Source organism: Mytilus californianus, unplaced genomic scaffold (assembly GCF_021869535.1).
Source record: "Mytilus californianus isolate M0D057914Y unplaced genomic scaffold, xbMytCali1.0.p SCAF_3, whole genome shotgun sequence".
Classification (NCBI taxonomy): domain Eukaryota; kingdom Metazoa; phylum Mollusca; class Bivalvia; order Mytilida; family Mytilidae; genus Mytilus; species Mytilus californianus.
In genome coordinates, this window is record NW_026262679.1 from 27540826 (window position 1) to 27556792 (window position 15967).

At 30.0% G+C, this 15967-nt stretch overlaps 1 protein-coding gene across 19 annotated transcripts in view; it reads left to right on the plus strand.

The window, feature by feature from the left end:
• Positions 1 to 15967, plus strand: part of LOC127734275 (myosin-10-like) — an 81757-nt gene that overhangs the window by 12141 nt on the left and 53649 nt on the right. For 17 of the 19 annotated variants that reach the window (XM_052244045.1, XM_052244048.1, XM_052244046.1 and 14 more), the window contains 5 exons: positions 11397 to 11572; positions 12307 to 12571; positions 13709 to 13792; positions 14429 to 14526; positions 14928 to 15072. In XM_052244045.1, coding sequence (XP_052100005.1) covers positions 11397 to 11572; positions 12307 to 12571; positions 13709 to 13792; positions 14429 to 14526; positions 14928 to 15072 — 768 coding nt within the window. Of the gene's footprint in view, positions 1 to 5465; positions 5838 to 11396; positions 11573 to 12306; positions 12572 to 13708; positions 13793 to 14428; positions 14527 to 14927; positions 15073 to 15967 lie in introns of those variants that run through there. The other 2 variants (XM_052244062.1, XM_052244063.1) reach the window with 2 other exon arrangements.

Consider the following 15967-nt stretch of genomic DNA (forward strand, 5'->3'; position numbering starts at 1 on the left):
TATTAAAGAATCAGATATAACGTTTTAGGTAAGTGCATTTCCGAGAAAATCATGATAAATTATGAGATTTACAGTGTTAAAATATTTTATAATCATTTGATTTTGACTTAAAAACATGCAACATATCCAAGATAACTGCCCTTCAGATGATCATTTCATACCTGCAAACTTTTCAGAACCTCCATGGGGGATTTTAAGCACAAGAGGACCTAGTGCATGGTTTCTACATTTCTTAAGTATATTTGATATGATATACTATGATTTTTAAGGAGTGTACATGTACTTAAATGCCATCAAACTCATTTGAATAACTATTTTGAGGTTTTAGTTCATATAATAGAGGATTTAGATAGTCAGGCCAACCCCTCACATGGGGGCTATCCCCCATAAATCGGGATAGTTGACAGGTCTGTCATTTAGATGCTCTGTTTAGTGCTAGCTACAGTGCAGCAGTTTTTGCAATAGATTGTCATCTAAATCACTTTTAAAAAATTTCCAAATTTACAACTGACAAAGTAATTTGCTACAATATATATCTTCCTACTTGTATGATCTTGTATCAAACACTATGATTTGTTGTCAGGATTTTTTACTTTTTAATTAAAATCCGTTTTCAGTTTAATGGATTTAAATTAATGTACATCACATAAAACTTCAAATGGCTATAAAAAAGATTTTGAATTTTAAATAGGTTGTAAATAAGACTAAAATGTTAAAATACCTGCCAATACAGAGACATAAAACGATGTTTGACTTGTCTATATTACTCTCTTACTCAAACCTTTTTCCAGTCTGAAGGGTGAAAGCAATTTTGATATTGGTTATCTGGTGTTATTTATGGGCTCAATAGACATACTTTTATTTTTTTTCTTACAGAGGTTTAAAATAATGAATAATGTACATTTAGTAGGTTAATGTTTATTCCGATAAAAATCATAAATCTTCATCTTTTATAAATATCAAACTGTTCTATGATATAGATTTGATTTGTACTGAATAACTTGATTTGCGGGTACATGTACATGTACTGCTAAGTTCCTACACTTTTAAACCACAAGTGCACTGGCATTGTTAGTAATATTGCTAGTAATATGTAAAAAATTAAACAAAAAAATGTCACTGGACTAAATTGAATTAAATTGAAAACTTAAATTGACAGATTATTGCATTGTTTGTCCTGCTTCGATCTTGAAATGTAATTCCTTTAATGTCATATTTGTGTAGTAGTAATCAAACAGACCTTGATAGATTTCTTATTAATATGTAATAACAGAGGTGGAAAGTCAATATTGATATAGTGAATTGTGGACTAAGTTTAAAATTTTTGACAAATATTTGAACGTTGTTTTTGCATAACCCGTAATTTAATTGAAAAATAGGAATGATGTACTTATAGATAAGTTCAAATCTCACTCTTTAAAGAAAAACATTTCTTTTCCTCCAATTACCAAATGTCACCTTTTTAAGCTCACCTGGCCCAAAAGGGCCAAGTGAGCTTTTCTCATCACTTGGCGTCCTTCGTCCGTTGTCGTTGTCGTTCGTAAACTTTTACAAAAACCTTCTCCTCTTAAACTACTGAGCCAAATAAAACCAAACTTGGCCTATATCATCCTTAGGGTATCTAGTTTAAAAAATATATCTGATGACCCCAGCCATCAACCATGATGGCCACCATGGCTAAAAATAGAACATGGGGGTAAAATGCAGTTTTTGGCTTATATCTCTGAAACTAAAGCATTAAGAGCAAATCTGACAGGGGTAAAAATGTTAATCAGGTCAAGATCTATCTGCCCTGAAATTTTCAGACACATCAGTCAACCCGTTGTTGGGTTGTTGCCCCTGAATTGGTAATTTTATGGAAATTTTGTAGTTTTTGGTTATTATCTTGAATATTATAATAGATAGAGATAAACTGTAAACAGCAAAATTGTTCAGCAAAGTAAAATCTACAAATGAGTCGAACATGACCAAAATTGTCAATTGACCCCAGAAGGAGTTATTGTCCTTTAAAGTCAAGTTTTCACAATTTTTTGTAAATTTTTGTAATCTTTTACAAAAATCTTCTCCTCTGAAACTACTGGGCCAAATTACACCAAACTTGGCCTAAATTATCCTTAGGGTATCTAGTTTAAAAACTGTTTCAGATGACCCTGTCCATCAACCAAGAAGGCCCCCATGGCTAAAAATAGAACATGGGGGTAAAATGCAGTTTGTCTTATATCTCTGAAACTAAAGCATTTAGAGCAAATCTGACATGTGGTAAAAATGTTCATTAGGTTAAGGTCAAATTTTCACAATTTTTCGTAAATTTTTGTAATCTTTTACAAAAATCTTCTCCACTTAATCTACTGGGCCAAATAGAATTAAACTTAGCCACAATTTTCAATAGGGTATCTTCATTTAGAAATGTTTCTGATGACCATGCCATCCAACCAACATGGCTGCCATGGCTTAAAATAGAACATAGGGGTTTACTATAGAAATCTCTGTAGGAAAATTATAAAAAATCAAGTTCAAATGGTCACAACTTGAAAAATAATTTAAATAATGATAAGGGGTCTTCAGTAACTATTGAAAGACTACAATGGGATGACCTGCTTTTAATTTAACTACTGGGCCAAATTAAACCAAACTTGGCCTCGTTCATTATTAGGGTATCTCATACTATTTATTATGATTTTAACCTTATTTTACATGATTTCTAAAACCACAGTAGATACAGGTGAGTGACACAGGCTCTTGAGAGCCTCTAGTTTTTTTACCAAAAGGGATTGTGATAAAGTAACCTAATGAAGCTAGGGTATACAGTGATTATGTTGTCTGTCCATTCTTCTGTTTGTTTTTTGGCACTCCGGCTTCCTCCACCAATAAAAACTGGCCGCCACGAAATAGCCCAAAAGCGGTGCTTAAAAGTGGCGTTAAAACACCAAAAATCAAGAATCAAATCTGTTTGTTTTTCTGTCCTTCCTCAACACTTTGTTTCTGCAACTTCTTCTTAACCAGTGATTTGGGTTCAATGAATTATTGAGAGGCTTGGAACATATTGGCATTTTGCCTCCTGTTTTATTTTTGGAGTTTTTTCATAAAAAAACATGGTATTTGCCCTATTTTTGGTATCTTTTAAGGGCGGATAGGCATTATATAACCACAACTCCTCATAAACCATTCACTAACATTAAGCGAAATTTTCACAGAATTTTTTCTTACATTTGCCAATTTACCTTACATTTTATTATTAGATGCAAGGGATTTTTGGAGCTTCCCAACCTGATAAGGAAGTCATACACTGCAAAAAAATTACAGATGCATGCGAAAATATGTTTAAAACAAACAAACTAATGTCAGGACACATGATTTTGGTTATATTTCTTGAATAGATGAAGCTTAGATATGTTGTTTAGATTATTGATTGCTCCATTGATTTCACTCTGTGTTATTCACTCTTATGAACTTTTCAGGTTGAAATACATTGAGTGTGCATGCAAACATTTGGTTAAATAAGTTTAAATCAAAATTATGGAAAATTATGTATAATTTATTATTTCAAGGATTAAAATATATTTAAATAATTGTCAGATTTTCAAATAAGTACTTAAACAGTTGAATGAAATCTGTAAGATCTTAGGGAAGGACCTCCACAAATCTATTAAAATGTTTACAACGTTTATATTAATAAACTAATTAAAATTGGAATTTTAAAGAAAAGCAATCATGGTAGTACTTGATAATGTATTAATGAATCTATAGGTTTTAAAAGATTTTTATTTCATTTTAAATTTAAATCTTTTGCATTACGTAAAATTTTACTTATTAGTATTTATAAGAATATGTTAAATTGGTCACTGCAAACTTAATTTTTGTAAGCAAGCCAAAGTTTAAGCATGGTCAATATGATTACCCAGGCAAACATTCAGACATATTTTTAAAGATTGAGCCTGTTTGAAAAAAATCCTGAAGCAAAATGTCACTGATATTTGGAATTTGTTGAAGGATATTTTCAAAGTTAATGAGGAACAAGTTAAAATTTTGCTGGTTACTATTATCATGCATGAAAGTATTTACCACAAAGGTTTTGTCAATGTATAGTATGAATTCTGTCATAACAGCAAATAAAAGAAGCAAAAAAAGGTGTTAAAATGGTTTAATGATTGAGTTTATGGACAAATGTGACCTTAGGTTGAGAGTCATGACTTCTTTGTATCTATTTAATATTTCATATATAGTGTTGAAATGTTAATACACACAAATATTAAAAGTCAGAATTTAGAATACAAGAACACCATGGGGGAATGATTTATATTATCTGCTTGGTTCATTAAACATAAAGGTGTTAAATTGTTTACCTTAAATCCATTGTACTGGCTTATCCTTTACCTAATCACCCTGGACTAGGATAAAAAAAATCAGTTGATATAAAGCTATATTTACCGACCATACGAGGGCTGTACAGCCAGTCAACGTCATTAAAAACTCCCATCATCAAAAACAAAACTGTTCCACTGAACACTACAGCCTTTTGTCCCTAATGTTTAGCACTTGTTTCAGCATTCCATATCTATTTGGCAATGAGTTTTAGCCAAATTTTCTTCTTTTGTTTTTATATTGCTTATCAAAAATATTTAATGATTCAACCAATACAGAATTGCATAATATTGTAAGTAGTCTTTTTATTTTTTTTTTTGTATTTAGAGACCAAAATAGACAATTGTTTGAAAAATTGATCTGGTAATATATGAGTTTTTCCATATGAAAAATAACAGTAGAGAGGCATCAAAATGCTGTTATAGTGATATATTATAGATAATTACAAGAAAATGTTAAAAGTTGGAAAATAAGATAAAACATACAAAATGTATTGTAAAAAAAAATTATTGTGGGGGGGGGGGGGGGAGGGGAGGGTGATGCCCAAGTCCCTGTGACTATGTCAGATATATTTGAAAGTTATGTACCTTAAAAGAAATTCTTTAAAAAAATTTCACCTTGGGATATTTTTGTAGCATACTCTTTCCAATACTATCAATAAAAGTAATAAGTAATAATTAACTTGATCGTAAATAAATTCTGAATTGTATTATTAATATTTTTTAGCAATATTGTGGCAATACTGAATAATATACAGCCTATTCATATGAAAAACGGTTTGAAATAAATACTAGTTTTGACATTTTTAATTTGGAATAATAGCTTCGGTAAATAGTTATCTAAATTTTAAAATGAATAAAAATTATCCACAGACAATTTACTAAGTTTCAAATTACTTATTAGATATATTTTATATGTATAAGTTTTTTCAACAATGATCTATATATTTCATATGACATTAAGTTTAAACCTTTAAAACTGGGCTCTAGGTAATTCATCTTTATAATTAGCCAGGTAATCAATTGTCGGGTATCATTTAAATAATCGTAGTATTTATATATTGACTGGTATATATTGTTTACCATGTTGTGTATTAGGTCTGCCACTTTTTCCTCGGTTATGTTGAGCGTGTCGGAACACATCCCTTTAATAAAATCAATTCTGTAGTTCAACGTGTTATCAAAGAAGATTATATTAGGGACAGAACGAGTGCTACCGGTATAGGAACTTTCTACATGTGAATGCAAAATATTACGTTTTGATATTCTTTATTGGAAAATATTTTAATAAAAAATTTGTCACAGTTTGGAACATTAAAGAAAGTGGAAAAATTGTTGTAATATTGTTTGAAGAGGGTTAATGAAGTGAAAAATAGAAGATTAAAGCAGATAACTGATAGGATGTACATTCCAAGGGATGTGTATTGCAGTTAGTGCATGTTTTTATCACCTGTGACACAGGTAAACGGTTGTTAGGTAGGAATCTATTATTTTAAGGAAGTTTAATGGTATTATAAGTCTAGAGAGTTATATCATTGTTCAGTGTCATGTTTGTACTATAATACATGTATGTTTATATGCTAAATATCAATGTCATGTTTGTATTATAATACATGTATGCTAAATATGTATGGGAAAGTAACACTTTCTTAGTTTATTTTATTAGTTTCAAAACTGCATAGAATTCATCATTACATTTGCTTTAAACTTAAATTTTACACCACTTGACCAAAATTTTATCCTACTTTAATAAAAAAAAGTTAACTTTTCAATAAAATAAAAATATTGAAATTTAATTATATTGTTTTCATCGAATGAAAGTCACATGTCCTCATATTCAAAATGTACCAAAAATAAGTATATGCAATTTTCTGGGATAAGTCTGTCATGCAGTTTTGGTTGAACAAAGTTATCATTCCAAAAGAAATCAAGAATAAAAAAATGGGGAATGTGTCGATGGGACACAGATGGACACAGATGATGCCCCCGCTTGCATATCATATAAAGTTATAAAGTGACATAACTGAAGAACGGTAAAAGTGACGCTACCCAAATTTGTACTTGATCCGAGTTTTGTGGTAATAAGTATTGTGTAAAGGTTTCATAACATTTGGTTGAGGCAAACTTAAGTTAGAGAATGGAAATGAAAAATTCAGCAATTTTTCCATTTGTATAGGGGCATAACTCTAGAACAGTAAAAGTGACACCACCAAAATTCAAACTTGATCTGTGTTTTGTGGTAATAAGCATTGTATATAAGTTTCATAAAATTTGGTTGAGACAAACTTAAGTTAGAGAACGGAAACCAACTTTGGGACGTACGGACAAACAAGGGTAAAACTTAATGCCCCCCCCCCTCGCTACGGCGGGGGCATAAAAAAATCCTATTACATGAGATTCCATATATAAATCAAATTTTAAAAATGTATTACAATAACTATTTGTTATGTAAACAGTAATCTTCTCTACCAAAGAAACAAAAATAAAAACAATTGCTGAAAACTTCAAACTTCAAAACTAGAAGTTGAACCGCTATATAATAAGCTATATAATAAGGGTGGAAGTTGGAGGGTAAAAAATGAGTTTGCTTACTGAAACTATGTTAGCATAATGCTGAAACAATACAAACTAGTAACTTGATTGGACCATTGTACATCTCAGAATAATAAATTATGCATCCCTTTCATAATTATGCATTTTTTTAGAGATGCTTTAAATGCGGTACTTAAATATGGAAGAATCTTACATTTTTATAAAGAAATATACACTGAGGGAGATATGGTTTAGTTTTCTCCTTTTTTGTTGTTTGATTGTACTGGAAAGTTAGGTTTCAAAGGTCTGAGTCAGAAACAGAAATAAATACAACAATGGCCTAATGGAAAGCCTTTGTATCTAAAAGAACTATAGCTACTAAATCTCTGTACCAGAGAGAATCAATGATATTTTACTTATATCTCTACATGGAGCTGATTACTTGACAAGGCTAGACACATTATGTTATTCCTACCAGCTTTTGTTAAAGTAAATTAGTATTGAGTGAATTTATAAATATTTTATCTACTTCTAAAATCTATGTTGTAAAGTTTAATCTTTATTGAAAATATTGATTAGTGGCACTTAGGTTTTTAGCTGTGGTGGTACTAAAAACTTGATCGCCTTGATACTATCAGTGATTACATAACTCATGTATTAAGCAGAAGTTTGGGTTATTTCAGGTTAAATGTTTAATTAAAAATTTTCTGTCAGGATATCATATTCGCAAACAGGATATTAAAATTAATGAAATGAATTTAAGCTTTTACCTTAAATTTCCATGTTTTATCAACAAAATATTGATTATATCAGTTTTGTAAAAGCTAACACATTTTATTTCAAATGGATAATGTGTGATTATAAACTGTTATGTTTAGTTATGTCATAAATTCAAATAAATGAACCTATACAAATTTAAAGCTATCAATACCACAGTTTTCATGTTTTATGGACACTATATTGATTTCCTTATTGTTTTAGAACAATTTATGATATGTACAAATCATGGTAGATGGAACAGTTTGGCAATATTCAAATCTTCACAGAGAAACTGGTGTCAAAATACAAATAAAAATGCAATTCTTATTGACTGCTTTTCTGATCGTGCTGAACAAGTTTACATAAATAATATTCTCTTATCTGTATTTTTTTGGGTTAAATGTAAATAAAAAACTGTTTTGTTGACCTCTAGTTATAAATTTTGTTTTATTGTGTTGTTGGGTATCTGTCTGGTTGATGTCATATCCCATATTTCCGATTCAGATTAAACATTAGTTTAATATTGCTTCTAAATAACGTTTATTAGGTGTGTTATTACTTTATTGTAAATATTACCCAGTTTTTATGTTTACTCTAGCAGTAATAGAGACCAATAGAACTACTTGTAAATCCTTCATACAGATGGCATATGGACAATTTATGACATAAAAATTTTATATTGTAGTTAAGTGTGATCATTTACAAGATAAATGTCTCAGACTACTTAGAGAGATATTTATGCATTTCTGTAAATGAGGTTTTGTCATGCAAAACTTAAAGTAGTATTGATATTTTTCATGTTACCTGAAGATCCAATGACACATTATCATCTATACATGTAGGCTGGGTGGTATTGCATCATATATTTCATTTCTTGATATCATGGATTGTTTGGATGTCCTATAGCTGGTGAAATTTGCATGATTCCTAAGGGGTGGTAATATCTTATCCAAAACTGTAGAACTACTTAACTGAAACCAATTAAAGTTGAACATTATCTTCGTAAGGAAATAAAGTTTATCTGTTGACAACATTGATTTTGGATTTCCCAAATAGGGACCAGTCACTAATGTATGGGTCATATTGAGATGCACGTCTTTCACATTTCCTTTTAAAACACTTAAATTTGCATAAGGGAAGTATTGCATGCCTAATTTTTTTCACCTAGATTTCAACAGATAATTATGTTTTTGATTTTTTTTACTATGTTGCAATCAAATGCAACAAAATTATTTGAACAGATTTGATACTGTTATGGAATAAAGGACATGGTGTCTTAATATTTTAAAACATGTAGTAAAAAATACAGATAGATGATGAGTAACAAGAAAAATAACTAGCAATCAAACAAGAACCCAATATTATTTCTAAATAGTACTATTAATATGTACCTCTGCCAAATCTATGAATTTTATCAAATGTTAGATAATAGAAATAGAAAATCACTGTCTAGTGCTTATAAGGTAGTTTAAATATGTGATAAATAGATCATTACATATCATTATTTAAATTGTCCTTTGTATCAGGCCTCAAAGCTGTTTAGATTGCTATGGTATTCTCAGGTTGATATTATATTGTGGATTCACCTCTAGTACTTGCGTAGGTACCAATTTTTGTGGAATTAGGAAAATTTGTAGTTTCATGGATATTTGATTTTGTGGTTTTACAAAAGTCTGCATTTCAGGTAGTATGGGTGTCTCTCGCCATCTTGGATTATAATTAACAGAGAACCTTAGGTCCAGATTTTCAATCAAATTAGCAAAATTTGATGAGGGATGTGACTAATGTGATTTTTCATTTAAAAGTATAAATTTATAAAATTTTAACTTATAAATATTCATATTTTTACAAGCTTAGATTAATTTTGCTTGATTTTTAATGTTTTTAAGTTGGCATTTTAAAGGGAGGTAACTCTGAAATAGTGCATTTTCTGAAGGAATCTACATGAAATTTTGCTATTTTATATTATAGCCGTAAAAAACGTACGGTGACCCTATCTTTTCTTTTGATATTCTTAAAGCATTTTCTAATAGCTATCTTCTCGTATTTTATTTTGCAATTCTATCATTTAGTTTAGCTTCTAATCACATAATGCTGTTTTTCCCAGTATAATCCATACAAAATGTGTCATTTTGTCACAACCTGTAGCTTGAGAAAATGTTCGGTGACCGATCATTTTTATTATATTTTTGAACATATCACCACATGTACTACGTTTTGGCAAAGTATAAACAAATTCTATCATTTTTAATTTATACTCCCATACCACCTTAAGCCTATAGAAAATTTGTACTTCGTTAAACTATTAAAATCGTGGTTCACTTAAGCTTGTACCAATGAAATCAATGAAAATTGGTATTCCACGAGTAATAATGATTTCACAGTAGACAATACGATGAATCCCATGCAATCATTTACAGTTATTTTCATTTAACATTGATGCTTATAATAGTAACCAGGTACTTCTGCTGGTGAAAGTCTTAGATATTTTGTTGGTATCTGTCTTTTTATCTGCTTTACATAAGATAGAAAATACTTGTTGACTTGTTACGGCAGAACAAGGTGACAAAGTTGACTTTGGTTTAAATGTTATTATTGATGGACCATTAGATATGATATATACAAAATATTTCATTTTATAGAAATCTATCTACCCATGAGAGAATCTTAAAAGGATTGATAAGTTTGCATTGAGATTAAAAATTTTAAATGTCACATAGAGTTAGATGGCGCTGACACAAGTCAAAAATGTAAAACTTGAAACAAATTCAAATATTCCTTTTGTTGATTGATTGCTGTAGATCAACAGTTTAGAATGTATTTAGTGTTTTTAAAATACCAAGGCAAATGTTGAAATTTCACACCTCTTACCATTTAAAGATAAAGGATTTTAGATTGGTAGATAAATCGTTTTCATTGATACAAGATTGGACCTGATGTATGATAACTAAGTGATCATTTTATGTGTGAATTGTTTAGTATAATAGGAAGAAAGCATTGTAATGTGATATATTGTCAGGTGACAATACAGAGGTGTTTCCTAGTTACCACAAGGTGGTCTAAGTTTACATGTCTAATATTTTTCACAAATGAAAGCTTCTGGTTTTATTGTACAAATGAAAATTTAAATAAAATTTACAATAAAACTCCTTTGAATATATTTATTTAAATAGCATTATTAGCTCTATTGTGTATTGGGTATATTTGTTAGATGTAGATTTGTAATGCACAGGCTACCTAACAACATAATAGGTTTCAATTATTTACAACCAAGTACAAAAATGTCAGAATTGTGATATAAATATAAATTTATGATTGTCATAGAAATTTGTATCCAGTGATTCCAGTAGTATCTGATTGTTTAAAGCTGGGAACAGTATATCAATATATATGTACCTGTATAAAGCTAGCTTGGGTATGAACTAAACATTTTTCTCTTCTGATTCTTATTACATGTACCCATATTGTTTGAAAGCCTAAGCCTTTGAGTAGTATATAAAACATATCTTGTGAGGCACAGTATTTTTTACTTCTGATGTATGTCAGTACCTGATTTAGGCAAAGACAACAGGGAGCAAAGAATTTTCATTCATTTACTTTTCATATTATCTCTGATTACTTCATGGGTAACCTTTAAGCCACGTTAATATTCTGTCTGTGGATAATTCAAGGTGAATTAAGTGACTTAAAAAAGTTGAATAAGGCACAACAAATGACTGAAATATTACCATTTTATATTTACAGATAGATAGCGTTCCCTCAGGGGAACAGAGGGACGAGATGCAGGGCTATCACAATGGTCCTGAGATGCAGGGCTATCACAATGGTCCCGTTAATTTCAGCCCACGACATTCACAGATCAAAAGTGTACATGATTCATTCAACTCTGGTGTGTTCCCAGATTCTGATAGTGGGTTCAGGTAAATAATCATAAAATTCAGCAACTTGTGAAGTTTATTTGAAAAAATGTGGGAAATAGTCAAATAAAATGTAGGAAATAGTGAGTCAACTAAAAAGACAAAGAAAAAAAATTATAAATGGTGTATATATCTGACATGATATAAGATACAAGAAACTGATGTGTTTAACAAAAAGATAAGACAATTTTTATATCTCTCAAAATTTTCTTTAAGATGGCACCATGAAGCAATAGAAAAGAGTCACAACCTGATTTAGTCATTGTATACTGAACAATATGTCTTACTTTCAATCATATCTTTGATTGTGGCAAAATTACAGTTAAAAAAACAAAATGCTCTTCCAAATTAATTAAAACTGATATCTTGAATAAATCAAAAGTAGGATAAACATTAGATAGTTACTAAATTTCGATTTGAATAATCCTCAATAATACAGCTACCATTCTTGCATTTGTTCTGTGGAGTATATATTATCAGACCTTATATGTCATTGATAGTTTGTTATATGCAATTTTCTGAACCTTTGCTAAAAAGTCATTTTTACAAAGAAAGGACACTTTAAAAAATCTGTCACTGTCTTTACATCGAAAGTTCATTATTATCAAATGTTTTCATGTTTAATGCAGAAAATAATGAAACTACATTGAAAGAAAGTGCTTACATAAAATAGTTTTAATTGAGTATACCCTACAAGGCTTTAAATATGTATTACATATATCTAATTTTTTTTTCAGTTCTAGTCTGAAGACCAGAATGTATCCTGAAGATTATAGTCCCCGGGGAGGTTCACCAGATCCAGGTCCAGCTGCAGGCCCCCTTGTCAGAGCTCGCTCAATGTCACGTCTCAACTCAACATTCTCATCACAAGACCTAACACCTCATGATCATCCATATGTGTTTAATCGATCAGTGCGGAACCTTAAAACAACGCTTGAAGACAGTGAAAATAGACGAGTTGTGTTGATGCACAAACTGAAAGAGGCACAAGATACTTTGGATGTTAGTTGTTAATTTTTCTGGTCTTTTGTTTTAAAGTGAATGTTTCTGAAAACTAATGCCATCAGATGCATTGTGCCATTGGTTTGAACACAAAAAGTAAACAGTTTTAGTCTGTTGAATCAAACCAATAGAATGAGATATAAAAAATATTATATAGTTGACTTTAGATATATTTAGCTATTTTTTAAATCCCTTTTGGTCATTAAGCTCCTCATGTTTTAGGTAGTCTGAGGTTTCCTGATGGCAGTAAATCCAGAAAAGCTTTTTGAACACACAAATTTATAAAGTATTATTTTCAATTTTTACAACTTGTGTAATTTTGTTATCAATGTAATGATGGCAATGTTATTTGCACCATGAAAGTAGGGTACTATACTAAAGGATTTGTATGTAAATGAGAAAGTAAATATAAGGTTTGAATGCTATCAATTTTTCCTTGGTATCCAATTGATATTCTTGTTCTACCAAAAAGGACTTATTTACATTCCTTACATTGTAAAATCATTTGGTATACAATATTTATTTGAAAATAAAAATCTGAAGCTATTCTTTTTATGGATGAGAATATTACGTCTCTATTTTATGAAAAATTTAATATTTAGAAGACAATATAGTTATTACAATGTGGCAGGAACATTTTATCTATGATATACCTGATATGGTACGGATGTTCACTGTAAGTGCATTATTTTATACGATTTTTTGGAAAATGATTTATAAGAAAGCTGAAGTGAATGGGAATTTTATGAATCTTTATGAAAACAATATCATGCATATTTTATAAGCTACATTTATGTGTATTGTTTAAAGCTAACTTCTTTCAAAAAAATAAATGAAAAGAAAATTCAGTAGTGACATTCGAACAGTTTTAAATTGATCATCAATAATTTATTTCTAAAGGATTTGTTGACATGTTTAATGATAACTATCGAAAACAAAACTTGCAGTTTCAAAAAAACAAACTTTTAAGTCAATATGACTTTTGATGAACAATGGGGACCCATATCAAAACAATACACATGTTAACTGTATTCTTGCAAGAAAGTTGGGTGAATATTCAGAGTTATTATTGTAAGAAACTAATTGTAATGATTTAAAAAAAAATGATAGAAGGCTTTTTATTTATTTTATTTACAGTTACAAAGTCAACGACTCAACAAAATAGAAAATGCAGCACGAGGGAACACAATTCTTGTTGGAGATCTGCAGTTAAAAGAAAGAGTAAATATTGTTTTTAGTTTTTCAAGGTGGAAGGGTTGTAAGTTTTTTGTACAGTGAAAATTTATATGATATAGCATACAATCAGGACAGGGTCAACTAAATAATAAACAAAACCCATGGATAGTGGTAAACTTTTCAAGGTTTGGCATATTAAGCTGGAAGAAATCAGACAGGATATTTACAAAATGCAGCCATTGTTATTGATTTTTGAAAGTTTAAAAATTGTTTTCATGATGAAGACACATATCAGTCAATGTTTATCTGTCATCTCACTTTGTTTTGTTTCTTTAGCCTCTTTAATATCATGAAATTATCATACAAAGCTACCTTTTCAAACTAGAAGATTTTTTTTCAAAATTATGGCCCTCTGTGATGTTTCTGAAATGAGAGAAAGCAGTCAGTAAAAGTTATTGAATAAAAAATTACATTACACAAACTTTATATTTGTTATACAGGTCAGTTGAAACTATTCATATTAAGCACAACAGTATAATCCCCCCATCAAAAAAAACTCCTGAAAGAAGAAACAAAAATAGCATAACAAAAACAAAAACAGAAAAAAGCCTCAAAACAGCCTGACCATTTCAATTGTTTCTAAAAAATTAATGAAGTGATATTTTTCTCTATTTCATATAGGAATACAGAAAGACAATACAAACTTTTGATACATTAGAACAAGAAAGAGATTATTTGAAAATGGAAAATATTCGTTTACGGCAGGAAATGCAAGACAGGTGAGATTTTTCAAATTTTGTCTCTGTGAAAGTAGTTATGGGATAAGGAGAAATGTTTGTCTATATTGCTGTACTGATACAAGTCACAAAAGTTTTTAGATTTTTTTAAAAGTATCAAATGAATGAAATGCTTTTAAACAAGGTCGTTATGTTAGTATTATATTTTGATGACAAAAAAAATGGCTATAATTAGATATAAGAAGATGTGGTATGAGTGCCAATGAGACAACTCTCCATCCAAGTCAAAAATTATAAAAGTAAACCATTATAGGTCAAAGTACAGTCTTCAACACAGAGCCTTGGCTCACACCGAACAGCAAGCTATATATTTGTTTTGAATTTATGTAAACATAATTCTTGTGACCAATAAATAAATATGAATAAATTATTTTTGCTTTCAGGATAGATAAATTAGATTTCCAATTGAGGTCACTTTCAGCTCAACACCAAGTGACAGAAAATGACAATAATAAACGTATGGTGCTTTTAGAACAATCTACACAAGCTTTATCTATGTTGGAGAATGAAAATGGTAGATTAACTCAGGTAAGTGTATTACAGTGTGAATATAGATTCCAACACTTCATCATGTAAGATACAATTTTCATTTGGGACAATCAAATTTAAAAATTTAAAAATGTGAATCTTGCTGAGTGTTATAATGTTACTGTTGATAGTGGAAAAATATTATTTTGCATATAAGAAAAGGTGGGAAACTGTTTCTCTAATGATTTCAGTATTCGAAGAAAGAAATTTTGATGTTACTTTCTTTTGAGTTGCAAAAAAATTGTTTTCCTACTATGTGATGTTATTGTTGAGACTTAGCACTCAGATGAGAGGAGATTGAAATATCTTTTCTTAATCACGACTGTTGATATTTTATAATTTCAAAGCAGATGATGTTATTATTTGAAGAAAAAATCTCTATATAAAGTATGGCCGTTTGCAGTCATTTATTTTGGTTTGGTAGTGAAACTTTAAAAAATCAATATGAGGGAAAATTTGTGTCTAACATATACTTTTTTATGCCCCCGCCGTACCAGATGGGCATGAAGTTTTACCCCTGTACATCCGTACGTCCCGAAATTGGTTTCCGTTCTCAACAAAATGTTATGGAACTTATAAACAATGCTTATTACCACAAAACACAGATCAAGTTTGATTTTTAGTGTTGTCACTTTTACCATTCTAGAATTGCCCCTTTTCAAATGGAAAAATTCAGCGTTCTCTAACTTAAGTTTGCCTCAACCAAATGTTATGAAACTTATACAGAATGCTTATTACCACAAAACTCAGATTAAGTACGAATTTGGTTAGCGTCACTTTTACCGTTCTTGAGTTATGTCCCTTTATAACGTTATATGCAAGCAGAGGTATCATCTGTGTCCCATGGACACATTCCCCATTTATTTTAATAGGACTCCCTAAAAGTACCATTTAT